This window comes from Marmota monax, unplaced genomic scaffold (assembly GCF_021218885.2).
Source record: "Marmota monax isolate L192 unplaced genomic scaffold, Marmota_monax_Labrador192_F-V1.1 WCK01_AAM20220418_F8-fsc00081, whole genome shotgun sequence".
NCBI classification, from domain to species: Eukaryota; Metazoa; Chordata; class Mammalia; order Rodentia; family Sciuridae; genus Marmota; species Marmota monax.
The window spans coordinates 6631801-6649556 of record NW_026695234.1 but is presented as its reverse complement, the minus strand read 5'-3'; the positions used below and the strand labels follow the sequence as shown (position 1 = coordinate 6649556).

The 17756-nt window shown below is 44.9% G+C and overlaps 2 protein-coding genes across 3 annotated transcripts; both read right to left on the bottom strand.

The window, feature by feature from the left end:
- Window positions 1-3659: 3659 nt before the first annotated feature.
- Zpr1 (ZPR1 zinc finger) lies at window positions 3660-13111 on the bottom strand. The gene is made up of 14 exons (XM_046438608.2): window positions 12893-13111; window positions 12558-12719; window positions 12056-12146; window positions 11600-11670; window positions 11071-11157; window positions 10806-10928; window positions 10390-10437; window positions 10148-10214; window positions 9709-9779; window positions 8892-8981; window positions 8277-8387; window positions 7208-7294; window positions 5230-5295; window positions 3660-4263 (listed from the first exon to the last, which is right to left on the bottom strand). Exons 1-14 carry the CDS (start codon window positions 13061-13063, stop codon window positions 4129-4131), a joined length of 1380 nt encoding a protein of 459 aa, XP_046294564.1. The 5' UTR covers window positions 13064-13111; the 3' UTR covers window positions 3660-4128.
- A 2040-nt stretch (window positions 13112-15151) lies between these two features.
- Apoa5 (apolipoprotein A5) lies at window positions 15152-17491 on the bottom strand. Of its 2 annotated transcripts, none has more exons than XM_046438607.2 (4): window positions 17375-17491; window positions 16971-17050; window positions 16746-16857; window positions 15152-16289 (listed from the first exon to the last, which is right to left on the bottom strand). In XM_046438607.2, exons 2-4 carry the CDS (start codon window positions 17008-17010, stop codon window positions 15338-15340), a joined length of 1104 nt encoding a protein of 367 aa, XP_046294563.1. In that variant the 5' UTR covers window positions 17011-17050; window positions 17375-17491; the 3' UTR covers window positions 15152-15337. The 2 variants fall into 2 exon arrangements, with proteins under 2 accessions (XP_046294563.1, XP_046294561.1); XM_046438605.1 differs by lacking the exon at window positions 17375-17491 and adding an exon at window positions 17324-17367.
- Between the last annotated feature and the right edge of the window lie 265 nt (window positions 17492-17756).

The following is a 17756-nucleotide window of genomic DNA, read 5'->3' as shown; positions in this document are numbered from 1 at the left end:
TGTTTAAAACTTTGCCATTATTTTCGGCTATTTGTCAAGTAGGCACTGTCATACTTTATTTTTCTTTAAATATTTACTTTTTAGTTGTAGTTGGACACAATATCTTTATTTTATTTATTTATTTTTATGTGATGTTGAGGATCGAACCCAGGGCCTCACACATGCTAGGCAAGTACTCTACCGCTGAGCCACAACCCCAGTCCCATTATCATACTTTAAAAATAAAGACACCCCTCTTGGGATTCATGTTCAAAAACATTCTTCACTTATCTAATACAAACAGGCTTGGAGATCACTGCCTTGAAGCATGTCTTTGGGGTGATGTTTGTGATGCTGAGAATTGAACCCAGAACCTCACTGCAATTAGCAAAGCACTCTACCACTGAGCCACACCCCCAGCCCAAAGCAGGAACATTTAACTACTGGGCTGTGCTGGGTGGCTTTAGCATAGCCCAGAAAGGAAAACAGGATAGGTCTCTTGAGGGCTTGTGAGAAGGAGACACTGGACAGAGAAAATAGGGTTTCACTAGCTAGAGGGCCCCAAAGGTCTCCAGAAAGCTGACTTGACTTCATGTCCAATTTGGTTTATCTTAAACTGAACTGAAATGTCAGCAGGCATTTGAAATGTCTCATTTTTCTGCTCCAATGAAAATCAGCAGTATACCCCCTATAGCCTCTCAGTCCATCTCTTTCTTGTTACTATCTTCTTCAGTTCCAACCATTTCACCCACTGACAGCCTTAGCCTGATACTACCCAACCCTACAACACAGGGCAGTGAAGCAGGATCAGATTAGTATGTGCCCAGTGGCATGGCCTGAGCTCTGCTGTCTCCCTGCAGTTATAATAATAAATACAGTAATTATAGACTTGTGATGAAAACATTCAGAATGCAGGTTTCTGAGTCTGACTGGCATGAGTTTGAAGCCTGCCTCAAAAAGCTACACTTCCTTCTGGAAATTACCTAACCTTGCTAAGGTTGTTTCCCTGTCTGTAAAATGGGCATAATTTGTTTACTTGTAGCCACTTTTTCCCAGAAAGAACTTAAAGTAGACTTTAGAATTTTTGTGAGAATTCAATGAGAGAACATATTTATAAAGTACTTCACAATTACCTCACTTACTCCTCATAAAACCCTAGGAAGCAGATGTCACTAGTATCCCCACTTAATAGACCAGTAAACAGAAGCATCAAAGGTACCAAACTCAACTCCAACAACCAGAATAAGCACAGGCTCTTTTCACAGTTGTACACTACTTTGCTGTTAAGAGAAGTATATAACATTTTAAAAATAAGAATAAAGTCAAGTACTCTTAAATACTACTGGCCTATGAATGTTCTGATATGCATATGCTAACACACAATGGGTTGGGGAAGAGAACAAAAATTCATTGGATTAGACAAAGGGGGATGAAGGGAAGGGATGGGAGGATGGGAATAGGAGACAGTAGAATGAATTTGAACATAACTTTCCTATGTTCATATATGAATACATGCCCAGTGTTTACTCCACATCGTATACATCCACAAGAATGGAAATATACACCATGTATGTATAATATGTCAAAATACGTTCTACTGTCATGTATAACCAAAAAGAATTTTAATTAAATTTTAAAATTATTTTTAAAACACCACTGGCCTAACATTTAAGCTGACAACCTTCCCTACAATGTACAATAAGCAATTGACATATCACAGGCTACAAAGAGTGTTATATACTGACAATGTTATAATAGAAGTCTTCCCACCACTGAAGCTTTCAGTTAGGCAAGTCAATTGCACCTCATACTTATTCCCAAAACTCAGCTCATTGCTACCACTCAGGATCATCCCAACACAGATGTACATTCAATATTTACTATAATTTGCAACTCTAGTGTACTTTAAAAAGTTTGAAATATGAAGCAGGAAGCATGTTCTCACAAATGGACCAGTTTGCTCTTTCAATATAATCACAAAGCTTTCTGCTTAAATTTTATTCTAATAGCTATAATTAAATCTAATTTTCTTAGGCAGGCATTTTGACTCCTTTGGTCTTAAAGCAGGCTCCTTCCCCTACCTTAATACCTACATGTTACCTCCAGTGCCCTAAGAAGGGGCCATCAGTACAATTCATAATCTGTGGAGGACTTCTTTGTAACAGATTTATTAACCATATGAGATATGCTAAAGACTGTGGAGCATGACAGTTAACTATCCCAACAGGCTTTATGAAATGAGAATGGAGTTGGGAATGGTATTAAGACCTTGGCCCTGTCAAGATCAGGAAGCACTATAGTCTGGCCCTTGGTCCTGTCTGCAGTTTCAGAAACTCAGGTTATCATTTCCTAGTAACTGGAATAAACAGGGAAGTGACTGGATGAAATTCAGAAAATTGCTTCATCCCAACCAAACTTATAAAAAATTGAGTTAAAGACCTTAATGCCAATATTTTCCTTCATAATGGGGCTCAACTGCACAAAGCACACTTACTCCAAGAGGAAGTCTATTCTGGCAGAAAGTCAGTTGAAAACACAAGTATCTTGGAGTCACAGGAAGCCTAATCAAAGTGTTATAGCTTTAAAGTTTGTTAGTCATTTGCTAACCTCAGTTTCCAAATGCTTTTAAAAAACACCTTACTCATGCCTTTCCTTATAAAAACCAGATGTATGTTCCTGAGTTGGACCCAAATGATTAGTAACATGCCAAAGAATTAATAGATGTCTGAAAGCAGAAGTTTAGGAAACTAACACATTTATGGTAGAGAAGGAGGCAGAAATTCCAAATAAAGAATGACGAGAGTAAAGGAAAAGCCAGCGGTGTCTCATAAGAGCCAAGAAAAGGGTTGAAAAGAGCTGATCCACTGAAAAGCAACGGAAATAGCAGAGTAGACAATAAGCACATTTTCTAGGTAGAAAATCAAGTGTGGTCTTTGGGAATAGTTTTTAATAGAGATGTGAGTAGACTTCTGATTACTAAGTCATCTACAACCAAGCAGTTCTTCAGTTAAGTTCATAGCACAAAGCAAGGTTTGTGATAGCATCTCAATTAACTGGCCTTTGTTTGAACAAACACTCTGCACCCTGCACCATTCACCTTTTGTTCCTGAGAGGCAGCACACTACAGCACAAAAAGTGCTGGCTGGGGTCCCAAGCATCGGGTCTTCAACTTCCTAGCAACTGTAGGCAGCCCCCTATTCTATAGCTTCAGAGGTTTTTGCATTTGCAATTCCCTCTGCCTGGAAATCCCACCCACCCTCCTACTGTGTTAGGTGAGCTTCCCTTACCTGTCTAAGCTCTGCCTAAATGACAAATTGTCATTTACTGAAATCTTCCCTGACCATTGTATCTGACACACGGTGCCACCTTCTCTAGCACTACACACCCCTTCCCTGCTACACACTCCTCCGTAACACCAATATCCATCTGACATGCTATCTTGCTTATCCATTTATTATAAATTCTCCCCTCGAGACTTGTAAGCTCCAATAAAAGCACATTTACTTTGTCCATTGTTCTGTGGTGTGCCTGGCAAAAAGCAGGTAAACATTGAAGGGATGAAAGAAATGCCAGTTCCAACCCCCAAAATACTGTGGCTGCACTGGAGAAGATTTTCTTCAGGAGGCTGAATTCTAACAGCATGATATCCAACTAGAACAGAGTGGAGGCAGAGGCCAGTATTGTTGGAAAGCCATCATTTTAATGAAAACTTCTTCACCTGTGCTGACTATACCCCACTCTCCAAGATGACTTCTTTCCTGTTGAAAGCCAGTACTTTACATGCCCCAAACCAACTCCCAAGTCCGGCTGTAACTGTCTTTCATGTTCACCAACTTCAGCTTTCACACTCCAGAGGGTAGAGCACTGTGTGGAGGGAGGGTAAAGAACTGACAGGGAAAAAGTGATGATGGCATGTCCCATGCTTAGTTCCTGGGTTTCTTAGGCTAATTCATAACCTCCAAAATAAGGTCAAGTAACACAACAGGCTTGCAGGTGCATCACCAGCTGTTTACAAAGTGTGTCTAGATAGCTGACGTGTGGCAGGTGTCCTCTGTACCTGTGGAAGGGCACTGCACAGCATTTTTTCCCACAGTGATAAATAAGCTGCAGGATGAGCTGTGCTAGAGCTGGCCAGTGAGTCACCCACTGCTATCGCTGTGGGGCCAGGCCTGCCTCATAGCCCTCCGTCTTCATGTCATTGAGCCCCAGTTCCTCATTTTGGTCAAAGGTGCGCTTATAACGTTCCACCTTCATCTCTGGATCTTCTTCAGGTGCATAAACATTCTGCAAGGCCAAGAACAGACAATCAGTGCCTGTGCAATCCCGCCATTCCTCCTCCCTCAGGGAGCTACCAACTCCTACTTCCCTAAGAACTTAATGCCCTCTAATCCCTAATGCCTAGGCTCTACTAGGGGGCAGCAACAGAACTCACAAGAGTTAGGAGTGGGACAGCCTGGCTCCAGGCAGGGAACAGTCCACCTAAAACATTTTACATCTGTACTTTCTTATGAAAAGTGTGGCAATGGTCTTAATCATGGAAAGAACTAGTAACAATTTTGTCTGAGCCTATTAAGTGCTCAATAAATATTAAAGTAGGGTTGAGGCCCTGGGTTCAATCCCCAGCAACACACACACACAAAGTTAAAATCTCCAGCAATCACCAGATTAATTCCTCAACTGGCTTAAAGCCTCTCCGTTTTCCCATTTTGGTCTCTGGATAGGACAACATTTCTCCTCACTCTACAATCAGACTTGCAGAATGAAAATTCCAGAGTTGGAGACAACAGCAAAACCAAGGATGAAAGGAGCCTAGGAGAACCTGTTTTCCTTTCTTCACATAAATTTAAAGCTCTTCCCACTTTCCCCCCTTTCTCCTTTATCTTCTTTCTTCTGCATAAGTTCCTTAAGGAAGAGCAGTCCATTTAGAATCCAGTCTTTTTAGTTTCTGGGGATATGATAAATACTCAAAGATCAGAAAATATATCTTCAACAAAAATCCAGGAAGGCCAAGTGCCCCACCGGGTGCGGTGGCACACACCTGTAATCCCAGAGGCTTGGGAGGATGAGGCAGGAGGATCACGAGTTCAAAGCCAGCCTCAGGAAAAGCGAGGCACTAAGCAACTCAGTGAGACTCTGTCTCTAAATAAAATACAAAATAGAGCAGGGGATGTGGCTCAGTGGTTGAGTGCCCCGAGTTAATCTCCGATACCCCTACTCCCCCCAAAAAATATCCAGGAAGGTCTACTATACCTGTAAATAACTGTTTCCTGCTGGATCATTCATAATAAAGTGGGCCTTCATGTTACCCTCAATGATCTACAGGAGAGAGAGAATACAGCAAGTAAACTTTACACAGCTCCTGACAGAAAAGAGCTATGACTGCCAGACAAGGGCCAATTCAATCTACATTTCAGAATCCCCAAAAGTTTTGAAATTAGGTACCTCTGGAAGTAGAGCAGAAAGGAATTAAAATAAGAACTGCTTGAAAACTACTTAAGAAACAATTCAATACTCCCAATATCATCTCCTACTCACAACAGCCAATAATTGTTTTTATTTCTCTGGGGATACTACCATAGGAATGTATGGACTGGAAGACACTAAACCAATTAAGTAGAAAAGAATCAAGAACAAGGAGGTTAAGTGAATATACACTTATTGGAAATAGGCATACACATATCCCAGGCCTCTTCCCATACTCAGCTCTCAGAGCACTGCCAGCCACAACTTCATGCTCCAGACAGAAAGGAAAACAGCCACTGATGGGTCTCTGACTAGGCCCAGTCACAGGAAAGCTCTAACCATACTGGGGCTACCTGGACAAAATAGCTAAGCTAAAGCCCCTTTCAATGAGCCTCATGCCAATAACACTCACTCCCAGTGTCCTCTACTTGTAAGCAGTCATCTGAGCAAAGTGGCTGACAGAAACTTAAATGGGGAAAAGAGAAGGAAAATAAGCAAATGAAGGAAACAAACTATGTGAGGAGAAAAAATACACTCCACCCCCAGTGCATCAATGTTCTCAAGAAAAAAACAATTACATCCTTAATACAAAATGCTATTTTAAAAAGGCAAGGGAATGGGCTGGGGTTGTGGCTCAGTAGTAGAGCACTTGCCTAGCATGTGCAAGGCACTGGGTTCAATCCTCAGCACCACATAAAAATAATAAAATAAAGGTATTGTGTCCAACTACAACTTAAAAAAAAAAAAAAGGCAAAGGTAGGACAGTCAGCCACCCCCTCTATCAAAAAAAAAAAAAAAAAAAAAAAAGCTCTTCAAAAATAAAGACATTAACTCAACCAAAAGGGATGGAAAATAAAGTTGAAGGAATCTTCTAGACTAGAACAAAATACTAATAAAACAAAAAACAGAGTAAAATAAATAAATTACAGCTGGGCACAGTGGCATATACCTGTAATCCCAGCAACTCAGGAGGTTGAAGAAGGATGATTTCAGATACCAGGCCAGCCTGAGCAACTTAGCAAGATTCTGTCTCAAAATAAATAAATAAATAAATAAAGAGACAGGGGATGTAGCTTAGTGGTAGAATGCCCCTGGGTTCAATCCTCAGTACCAGAAAAATAATAATAATAATAATAATAATAATAATAATAAGCAAATTACCCAAGATCAGACAAGTAGGTCTAACATCTAAAAGAACAGATAGAAGGCTATCTTCCAAGAGAATAATTCAAGAAAGTTTTCTAAAACTGAACTACGTGAGTTTTCCAGTTTGAAAAAAACCCACCAAGTACTTATTAGCACAGTAGCTGAAACTTATCCCCAACAAGGCACAACCTGAAATTGCATATCACAGAGGACAAAAAGATTATAAGAATAGATCATATATGAAAGATCAGGAATCAGAATGACTTCAAAATTCTCAATAGCCAAACCAGAAACTGGAAGACAGTAGTGCAGTATCTTCAAAATTCTGATGAAAAATCATTACTATCCTAGAATTCTATTCCCAGCAAACAATCAATCAATCCAGTGTGAAGGTAGAATAGAGAAATTTTCAGACATGAAAGGTCCTATCAATTGTATTTCCCATGCACTCTCTCAGGAAGCTACTGAAGAAGATGCTCCAACAAAATAAAGGAGAAAACTAGAGGAAACCAAAAGAATCCCCAACATAATTGTTTAAATGTGGCAAGAGATACAAATGTGGTCTCTTGTTCACAGGAACCTCAGGACCCTGAGTACCAACTGGCCAGTTGGTACTCACCTGGTCCAACTTCTGGCTGAACTCCTGCAGTTTCTCTGACTGGCCAGGACTGGAACTGTCACCCAATGTGAAAGGGTTCTTGGTTACCTACAATAAATGACATCCAAACTGTTAAAATCCTGGCTTTATGGTTAGTAGGCCTGCCATAAACCCAAGCAGGGAGTTGTAGCTGGTGCCCAGTCAAAAAAAGTGTCGTCTCCATTTATCCCACAGCACTTTGCTGACCTATGCAGCCATTCTAGGAGTTTATGGGATCAGTCTGCCAAAAAGGCAAAACTGGTCACATGAAATGAAATCTAGAAAATTGCTCTTACAAAATTTAATCCTAATTTGGAAAAGAAATGCAAAGAAAAAAATATAATTTACAAAGACAAAATGCCTGACAACAGAATCAATTAAGTAAAATGATCCATCAAAAAGATAAAATATATAGTCATTCCTAGGAATCCACATGGGATTGATTTCAGGACACCCCCCAGACACCAAAATCTGTGGATGCTCAAGTCTCTTACATAAAATGTCACAATGTTTGTGTAGAACCTATGTACATCCTTGTGGATATTTTAAATCATCTCTAGATTATTTATAATACCTAATACAAAGTAAGTGCCATGAAAATAGTTATTATACTATATAGTTTAGTGAATGATGACATGTTCAATAGACAGAATTTTTTTCCCAAATATTTTCAATCTGGTCGGATACAGAGGACCAAATATACAGATTAGGTCAACATACACATACATGTATGTTAACAAGTTTTAGGTCCTGAAAGGACCCTCATACCCTATCTTACAATGAAATAAATGACTTACCCAAGACCTCAAAATAAATATACCTTCCCAGAGTCAGGCCTGGGAATTTCCCTTGAAAACTTCCCCAAAACTTCTCTTTAAAATCCAAAACAATAATTAAGATCTTAGACCAGCTTTAAAGCAAAGAAATCCCCAGTTGTCAGGACCAACTGACATGTTTTCAAGTCTTAAACCAAAAACTAAGATGTTTGAGGTCTTCCAGGTCCTTTTCCCATATCCACATTGCTGCTATGTACTATACTCAGGGTACTTACCAGTTCCTGGATGTCTTTCAGGAGCCCCTCAAGGGTGGTGAACTTGCCCCCCAGGACAGCCATTCCCAGTTCAAATTCCAGCTCTGGGATTTCCACACTACATGTCTCAGACTGTAAAATGAGAAGTCAAATGAAGATCTGTATCAGGGGTTAGGGGGACAGCTCAATGGCAGAGCACTTGTCTAGCATTAGGTAAGGTCCTGGGTTCAATCCCCAACATCATAAAAGGTAAAAAAAGAAAATTTAAATTGGGAGTACAGAAAGCCAATCAGAGGCCTCCCAGATTAACACAATTGATAATTTGGGGGCAATTTCAGCTGTCCCAGTTTTCTCCAATTCAGCTAAAGCTTGACCACCAAAATGAAATCAGTTTAACCACCAAATCATCTTAACCACCAAAATGAAATCAGTTTAATAAAAAGAAGCTGAGTCACAGCTCTATGTTGTCAGGTACCCTGTCTACAGTCACCTAATGAATCTGCAATTCCAACCATGAGATTACCCTGCTCAAGGATCCTCAAACCCAGGCAAGTAAGGGGACCCCTAATGTCCCTGAATATTGTTTTAAAAGATAATGTCTCCTACATAAAGACATTTTCCTGAGCAGGTTGTTACCTTGAGAAGGTCTCTGGTCATGTCTGAGGGATCTGTGATGCAGAGTGTGATTTTGGTGCCCAAGGGTTCTACGGCTCCTCCAGATTTCACCTATAAAGACATTAATCAAGAGCAAGAGCAAGAGAGAGCCTTATCCAGTGCCAGGTCTCCCTCAGACTTACATACGGACCTCCAAACTGGCCGGCTAATGGCTACCAATGACAGAACCTTCTAAACCAACAGGGGCAACAGCTGTCCAAATCACAAACACCAAGAGGTGTCAGGAGCAGAGTGCCCAGGCTCAGGAGCATTCCAAAACTTAGCCCAAATTGCCAAGAAGCTCTGAATTTACTTTTTAAAGAAATCTGACACTTGGGGGTTGAAAGGGACTTTTAAGCATTTATTCCAGTCCTTTCACCCACTGCATCCAATGTGCAGATCTCCTTTATAATGTTCTGTTTAAGAATTTAATCAGCTTATGCTTGAATACACTTGGGGAAAGGGGATTTATAACCCACCAAGGCAGCCCAACCAATATTCAGACAATTCTTCATTATGGAATCAAAACCTGACTCCTTGAACCTTCACCCCTCTGAGAAACAGATCAAAATCTTTCTCTCTTCCATATAATCAACATTTCATGTCTTAAATGAGTTATGTTATCTCTAATTTTTCTCCTCTAGGCTAACTCTCAGCTCCTTCAAGAGCTTCTTACCCTTCACTAAGCATCCCCCATTTCTTCCATCTCCCCAGTCCTGAAGCAGATTTAGGAAGAATCAAAGTTATAAAGGGGTTACCCTTAAGCCAGTCTTCTTTCCAATCTATAGAGGCTACTCACCTCATTAGTCCGATGTCCACAGTTCTCACAGTTGGTGGCCATGATGATAACTTCCTTAAAGTGGGGGATTTCTGGAAGATGGAGTTAAGGAAATTTGCTTCCAAGAGAGCAAGACCACCCTCTGGGGAAAAACAACGCCAAACTGCACACAGACATTGGACAAGGACTGCAACTTCTCACACGGGGCAGCCTAACTCTAATAGTCCTCCAGAAGAGGGCTGGTTGAAGACATGGCTCAGGCCAGATAAAGGAGCCTCAAGGCCATGACCTAATTTTCTCTTTGAACCCAACGGTAAGGTACACAAACTAATCAAAGACAACATCCTCCTCATATCTTGGAATAAAGCATGGACTTTTCTTGAAAGAATGTTCCCAGCCTGAATATAACCTTCATGCCTTAGTCAGATGAAGAACAACGCAACTGCTTGACAAAAGATACGTACTAGCTTCATGTTGGTCTGAGCAGGAGCATTGCATTCTGGGCAGTTTGTGTTGAACTGGAGCACCTGAAACAAAATTCAACAACACAGAGTGAGCCTCCCAGGCAGGATGCACAGTCTACAGACATTCAATTGGCAGGCTGGTGGTCACCCATGTTCATGGCAATGAAAAGAGAAAATTAACAGCATCAATCTCAGCCCACAATGCTGCTCCTTTCTCATAGGAACCAACATGACTCACTTCATTTCTGAGATCTTCCTCTTCTGGCTTCTCTTCTGGTGCTTCTGCCTAAAACAGCAGAGATGCAAATCACAAGTTGACAAGTAGACCTCTCAGCCAATGAATATTTCCCCGCACCTTGCCTCAGTGGGAGAAAAATGCCCTCACTCAATTATATCAAATGCCTACTCATGAATCAGAAAGAAAAGCCAGAAAGTGAATCTTCACTCAAGGGAAGAAAAGGCCTCAAGACAGGATCACAGGTGCTAGTATCCTTTCTGTAAAGTTTACCCTAAGTCTTGACAGGAACTAAATGAAAGGCACAAGCAAGCTAACAGAGGGCAGTAACAGCAACAAAATAAGTTTCCACTGACTCCAAGCAATCCAGGAACCAAGATAATTCCAGAGCATTTTTCTGGCTTCTTCAGTTCACTTACCTGGAGCCCCAGCATCTCTTCCTGCTGTAAGGTCCGGCTGTAGTGTGTGATCACCAGGGCATCATCTTTCCGGGGAGCATGTGGATTTTCTACAAAGCTGTTCCCTGAGGGATCATCAATGATCTAATAGATGAGTGAAGAGAGAATAATTCTAACATGAAATCATACAACCCTCCACCTACCATAAGATCACAATGGAAAAATCCCAGTTTTAATTTTCTCTCCTCCCTTAAATGAAAAGCAACTACAGTACCTCAATACTTACCAGAGTGAAAGGGGAGGCCACTTTCTTTAGCTCCTTCAGTTTGATGATGAACTCATCAATTCTTTCAGCTATGGCTTCTTCTTTTGCCTGTTATGAATAAAGTAAAAGCAGCCTCAGCCCTGGTGGTATACTTCTTAAGACTGAAGTTTATGGGTGCTGCCAGGAGTTTTATTTTCTCACTCATTCCACCACTTAGTGCAGGTAGTCATACCAGGTTAGGGATAAAACAACAATTAAATCACAGTCCTCTGATAGAGCTCTCTAGCCAGTCAGGGAGACAGATGACTAAATATTTTACATTATTTCTGTAATAATAAATATAAGATATATTAGAATGCCCAGAAGCATAGATAATTCAAGGAGATCAGAAAGGGTACTTCTGAGATAACATTACATTGTCTGAGATGAGACCTAAATATACACTAGGAGACAGACATGAGAAGGACAAAAAGTACAATATATACAACATCCTGGCAGTTACACCCCCCACTGTATGCTTGGCCAAAAAGTTCCCCCACAATCAGCTCACCCTTCTTGTGGGTTGGTCCTGCTCCAAGCCAGAGATAGCACGGTTGATCAATCCTTCAACGGTGGTCAGAGCTTATAAATAACAACAAAAGACAAGACTTAGCTCTATTACCAAGTGCCTATATGATTTTAAGCAATTCACCTGAACTCTCAGGACCTTGATTTCCACATCTGTAAAAGGAGGCCAGCCACTAGGTTCCATTCATTTCTGATAACAGTGATGCTAAAATTCTAAAATAAGAACAGTATGGTCTTACCATTACCTTTTACTACCCTAAACTGTTTTACTTAAGCCTTCTGTTCATGTTAAACCCATGAAAAATCACAATGATTACATAGTCAAACTAGGCCCAATATCAGGTGTTCTGAAAGAAAATGTATAGGATTCCAATATATGTGATTCCAATATATCCAATATGTATGTCCAAATCTTTAACAGTCCTAATCTTAAACTTACCTCCCTTCTGGCTAAAAGCTGGAATTTCAAAATCCAGCTCAGGTATCCTGGTGGTGGCAGAGTCCGTCTTCACCACTTCTCTGTTCATGTCCTGGGCATAAAAGAAACTTGGTCCAAACAGGTCAGCAGGACAGCTTCGCCTAAAGAAATAACCAGACTATCCCCCTCCATCAGACCTCAACCTAGTTGTTTCTCCCTCTCTCCACCTGGGAGGGACCAGTCAACTCCTTCAGAACAGTACATACATATGGTATGAGCCAGACTGCCTAAATGGTGAGAATACTACCCATCGTAACTCCTGCTCATTTCATAATCTGACAAACTCCCACTTTAACAAATCTTATCTCATGTAAGATGACAGTAACACGCCTTTTTACAAAGGAGGGAACTAAGGCTTAGCTATTGGGGATTTATTCTGGGTGCAATGACCTGGGACAGAGATCTGACGCCAGTCCCCATGCTCTGTTTGGGATAGTGAGGACCTGCTTTAGGCTCCTCTCACCTCCAGGCCCCTGACACTCAAAGCATAGCGCACTCCTTGGTCTTGGATCCTGCCCGCCGACTGTATCTCCGTGTTGCTCCAGCCACAGTGTTCGCAGGAAAAGGAGCTCACGATTATTTCTCTGAAGAAGGGGATCTTCGTGAGCAAAAGTCGCGTCATGCCCTGGGGAAGAAAAAAGCAGGGAAGGAAATAATCAATGAATTCGCATTCCCGGCACTTCTCCCGGGTGCGCCTCTGAGTTCCGGACTGGATCCACCAGGCTAGTGGTCGACCCCCTTCCCCGCATCTCCTAAGCCCGACACTCCCGCCTCCCGAAACCACGACCCCAGCCTCACGTTGCGGTAACAGTTCATGCACAGCGACTCGATCTCGGTGGGCTGCTGCTCCTCGTCCTCCGCGCTGATGGGCCGGAACAAGTGCCCCGCGGAGGACGGCCGGGCCGGGGCGGGCGAAAGGGCGGCGGCAGCCCCCGGGGGCCCCGGCTCTACAGCCCCGCTGGCCGACATCACCCCACGCGCAGCTCACACCTCGGCTTCCGGCTTCTGTTGCTCTCGAGGCCCCACCTTTTCCGCTGCTTTAGATGCCCCACTTCCGCTAGCTGCCGTCCCCGCCCCCCATCCCACCCCCGCGCGCCCTTTCTTAAAGGGGCGGCAGACTCTGGGCCCTCGGGTAGCAGTGTCTGACAAGGTTTTCCGGTTTCCGGAATTACTGGGACTTCCTGAACTTCTATAGTGAGCAGGATACACTTCAGCTCGGCTGTCACTTTCCTCAGGAGTTGCTCTCAGATGTAGGGCAGTTTTTTCGCAATGCATTCATGGCACAAGAAGCCCAACTAGTGGTCCATAAGTCTGACTAGGAGAGCCATGTTGGGAAGGGGACTGGCCTGTCCCTGGGAATCCTGGAGGAGGTGCGGTCATAACTGGACTTGTGTCTATCTATTGTTGGACCAGACGCTGCTTGGACTCCAAGACCTCTGTTAGGCTCTATGTTCCGCTCTCGGATTGCTCAGTTTCTTCCCTTGTCTCAGTCTCCCAATCCCTCGTTCCGTTTGTGCTCTTCTCTAGCCCTAATTTCTGCCCTTTTTAGCACCTCCGCAAATTCTAGTCTCAAAATCACAACCACTATTTTTACTCCCAGTCCCTCATCCCCACCACATTCAACACACGTCTATGTGTTTCCCACAAAAACACTCTTTTTTTTTCTTCCCCCCCACCCCCCAAGCTTTTCTCCTTCTTCCCCACCCCCCCAAGCTTTTCTCCTTCTCCCTATGCTGGGACCACACCCTAGTTCTGTAGCTGAAAGTGGCTAAGTCCTGGTGTCAGGGATGACTAGTCTGCTGGCATGAAGAACCCAGATTCATTTAGATTCTGCTGAGAACCCTGCATAGGCCAGGCTGAGCCATGAGAAAAGGGTGTTGGACAGCAGTCCAAAAGAGAGGGAGTGTGTTTACCCTTTTCTCTCACCCCCCAAGTTCATAAATCCCAGTTGATATAGGATGCCTCTGAGTAAGTGAGTGTGTGTGAATGGGAGGATAAAGAGTTTGTGGGGCTGAGGATGTGGCTCAAGGGGTAACGCGCTCGCCTAGCATGCGCGGGGCACTGGGTTCGATCCTCAGCACCACATAAAATAAAATAAAGATGTTGTGTCCACCGAAAACTGAAAAAAAAAAAAAAAAAAAAACTAACTCTCTCTCTCAAGAAGGTCAGTCCCAAAAAGACCTTTCAGATTCTGGAGCAGTAGGAACAAAAGGGAAAGACCACCTCCAGAGTCTCAGGTCCACCAGGCCACAGCTTCTGCAGTGACAGCCTGTATTCCATGCATACCACCCTGTAGTAAGCAGACTGTTGAACAATACAGGTGCAGAGGAAGGGCCTTTAACCCAGCCCTCACCCCAATGTGACACACATCCGTTGTCTAGCCAAGAGAGCTGAGGCAGAACCCAGCCAGAACCAGGCCTCTCTGACAGACCATGATTGGGAGGCATTCCATGAGAAAAAGCAGCAAGGGATTGTAGTGGGTGATGTATGTGCTTTGGGAACGGTGGTGAGGCCGCTGCTCTCAGACATGGTCCAATTGAGAGTCACACCAGGCCAACTTTCATCGTAAGCATCTATTTCCTTTGAGTCAGAAGTCTAGATTTTGGCCTGGCAGTTAGGAGGGAGGGGCTGGAGATGAGGAGGATATATAATACGCTCCGGAAAGGGTTTAAGAAGACCCTACAGCTTGAAGGGTTCAGCCCCTTATTTAGGTTCAGAGCTAAGGAAATATGGGCTCTGCCCATCCCATCGCTGTCCCCACCATTCATACCAACCAGCATCACAGCCAGCAAGGATATACACACACCGCCACATGCTCTCCCCCATCATATTTTCCTCCTTGCTCTCTACAAGACAAGCGCTCCTCTCTCTGGACCAGCTGTAACTGTGACCATCGGGCAACCAGAAGTGACAGGAGCCAAACTCTGGGATATAGTGGCACCATCTCATAAAGCTTGCAGACAATCTCCCACACACACAGGGCCTCTCTCCCTCCCGACTCCCTTCACCCAAGTGTTGCAACTCATGATGATTCCCAAATGAGCACGGAAAGCTGGGTTTGCAAAGCCTGGTGAGTATAATGTATCCAGATGGGGGAGTTGAGGCTGGATATGCCAGGGACAGTACTCTCTTCAATGGCCTCACCTGTGCAGGACCCTCTGCCCTCTGCCCAACAGGCTATGCTAGAGGCTCGGATCCAGGTCTCCTTGGACAAAGAGCTGGTGAACCTGGGCAAGTAGACCCTCAGGGTTCTCCCAAACGGCTATGGCCCTGGTCATGAAGACTGTAAGTGATGTCTTCCCACAGGTCATTGAGTCGGTTCTGCAGCTTGCTCAGGGTCTTGCCACTGTCGCTTTGTGGGAACTCAGGGGCCAAGGCGCTGTGACCTGGTGGGGGTGGCGCCAACTGCTGCTGAACTTCCTCTGTCTCCTGGTCGATGGCCTGGGTGAATGCAGCGATCTGTAGGAATGTGTCCTGGCGGAAAGCCTGGAGTTTCTGACGTACCTCTTCTGAGAGCATCTGGGGGTCCGGGCTGGCCCCCTGCTCAGCTCCGTCAGCGCTGGCGCGGACAAATGCACTGAGCTCTTCGCGCAGATGGTCCAAGTTCTGCTGGATGCGCGCGTGCAGGGCCCTGGCCTTGAGCGTGAGTTTATGAGAGAGAACCTGCACACAACGGCTAAGACGCGCAGGGCTGGCGGCCGTGTGCGGAGCCACACTGCGGTGCAGCTCCTGCACATGGCGCCCAATGCCCGTTACCAGGCGCTCGGCGTATGGGTGGAAGAGCTCTTTGACTCGGCCAGTGTGGTGCAGCACACTACTCTGCATCGCCTGCAGCCGGCTCAGCACTTCGTCGACGCCCCCCAGCAGCTGGGCTTTGGTGTCTTCTCCCACCATGCGCAACTTCTCCTGCAGTTGCTGCGCATGCAAGGCCACCTGCTTCATCAGTTCCATGGTGTAGGGCTTCAGCTGCTGCCTCAACCCCTCCAAGTTCCAGCCCACAAGCTCATGTACCTCCGCCATGTAGGGCTCCAGGCGCGCCCTCACCTCCTTCAGCTCCTCCTGTAGCTGCTGCCTCATGCCTGCTGGGTCCTGTGCCAGCAGAGAAGGCTCTTTCCCCTGCCCACTCAGCGGGGCCAGCTTTTCCAGTAATTTGTTCATATTGCTGAAGTCTTGCTCAAGGCTGTCTTTCAAGCTCCTGGGGAAGGACACAGACATCCGTGCCATCAGTCTACTAGCCCCAGTCATCCCCTTTTCACCAGACATGGCATACTGATGATGCTCTGCAGAAACCAAGGAGGAAGGGCTGTGGCCCAGGGGTTCTAGTCTTAAACCCCAAACAACTGCAACTCCTCACACACAAAGCACAAACATGTTGTACTTCCTTTGCAAGCAAGTGTTACAGGTGCCAATACTCTCATATCCTCCTGATGTTCTGGGACTGCTGAAAGGTTCCTCTCCATTGATCTCAGGTCCCTTGCCTCCCACAGTTGGCCTGGGGGAAGCAGCTATACAGATGGCAAGGCCAGGATTCAGGAGCTGGGGTCCAAGGATGCTGGAACCCAGGACCACTAGAATTTGCAGGCAAAGCAAGCCCTGGAATCAGGGGCAGTGCATCATTCCATAGCCCATACCCCTTTCCCTGGTCACTCACGTGGGCTCCCATGCCAGCTTCTGCTGTTGGATCTGCTCCATCATGCCTTTGTCCCTGCTTCTCTGGCTGAAGTAGTCCCAGATGCCTTTCCGTGCCTGAGTAGCTGAAAACACTGCAAAAAGGGATGGGATGATTAGGGGCCAGGTTCTCCTCCCTCATGGGGGATGGGTCCCTCAGTCCAGCCTTCACCCACACCCCTACTTTGAAGTCTGGTTGGAGACCCACCTGAGAGGAGGACCAGAGCCCAGGTGAGGACTGCAGCCATGCTGAGATTATGGACTCTTGACAAGGAGGTGAATGGAAGCCTGGTCAGGGTAAAGAAGAAAAGGAAGGGACTTGTTCTAAGGGGCTCCCTGTCCCAAATCCTGTTAACTCTTCCCTGAGCTGTGGGGAGCAGAGCTGTTGTTGGAAAGGACCAACCTAGATGGATCAGGGAGGCTGGGGAGGAAGGTGTATAACTCAGACATTTCTCACTTCAGTCACATAGTAGGGAGTGTGGAGCTCAACACCCCTGCACAGTTCCCCCACCACCATCCTCCCCAGATCCCAGCTTCAGAAGCAGCTCCCAGCTCCCTCACTTGCTGTCTCCCTCACTTCCTGTCTTCATGGCTGGGAAGACTGAGGCATACCCAAGGAGGAAGAAGCCACTCTGCCAAAGGGCTGAGGAAGATGTCCTAGTTCCTACTTCCTATTCTCTCCTGAGGCCTCCTGCTATCTCCTCCCTCAGGACTCTGATCCTCATCCCTCTGCCCCAGCTGCTCACCTGCTCAGTTCTGGGCACAGGGAGCAGACATTCTGCTTTATAGTCTAGGGCCCTGGACCTGTGGCAACAATCACTTTAAGTAAATACCACGTGGAGGTTCAAAGAAGGATGACCTCAGCTACCTCCCAGCTTGCCTCAGGTCTTTTCCCTGGCACCCAGAGAGTTAATGGGTTCCCTGGAATTGGGATGCCCCAGTAGAGGTGCTTCCTAGAATGCTAAGAGTGGGACTGAACTCACCCAGTTTCCCC

Coding starts and splice junctions, on each gene's coding strand:
- Zpr1 (XM_046438608.2), bottom strand. CDS start 13,063: ATGTCGGCCAGCGGGGCTGTAGAGCCGGGGCCCCCGGGGGCTGCCGCC. Junction 12,720..12,892: donor GCATGAACTGTTACCGCAAC/GTGAGGCTGGGG, acceptor TTTCTTCCCCAG/GGCATGACGCGACTTTTGCT. Junction 11,671..12,055: donor AGCTTTTAGCCAGAAGGGAG/GTAAGTTTAAGA, acceptor GTTATTTATAAG/CTCTGACCACCGTTGAAGGA.
- Apoa5 (XM_046438605.1), bottom strand. CDS start 17,352: ATGAAGACAGGAAGTGAGGGAGACAGCAA. Junction 17,051..17,323: donor GGAAGTGAGGGAGACAGCAA/GTGAGGGAGCTG, acceptor TACCCTGACCAG/GCTTCCATTCACCTCCTTGT. Junction 16,290..16,745: donor AAGCTGGCATGGGAGCCCAC/GTGAGTGACCAG, acceptor GTCCTTCCCCAG/GAGCTTGAAAGACAGCCTTG.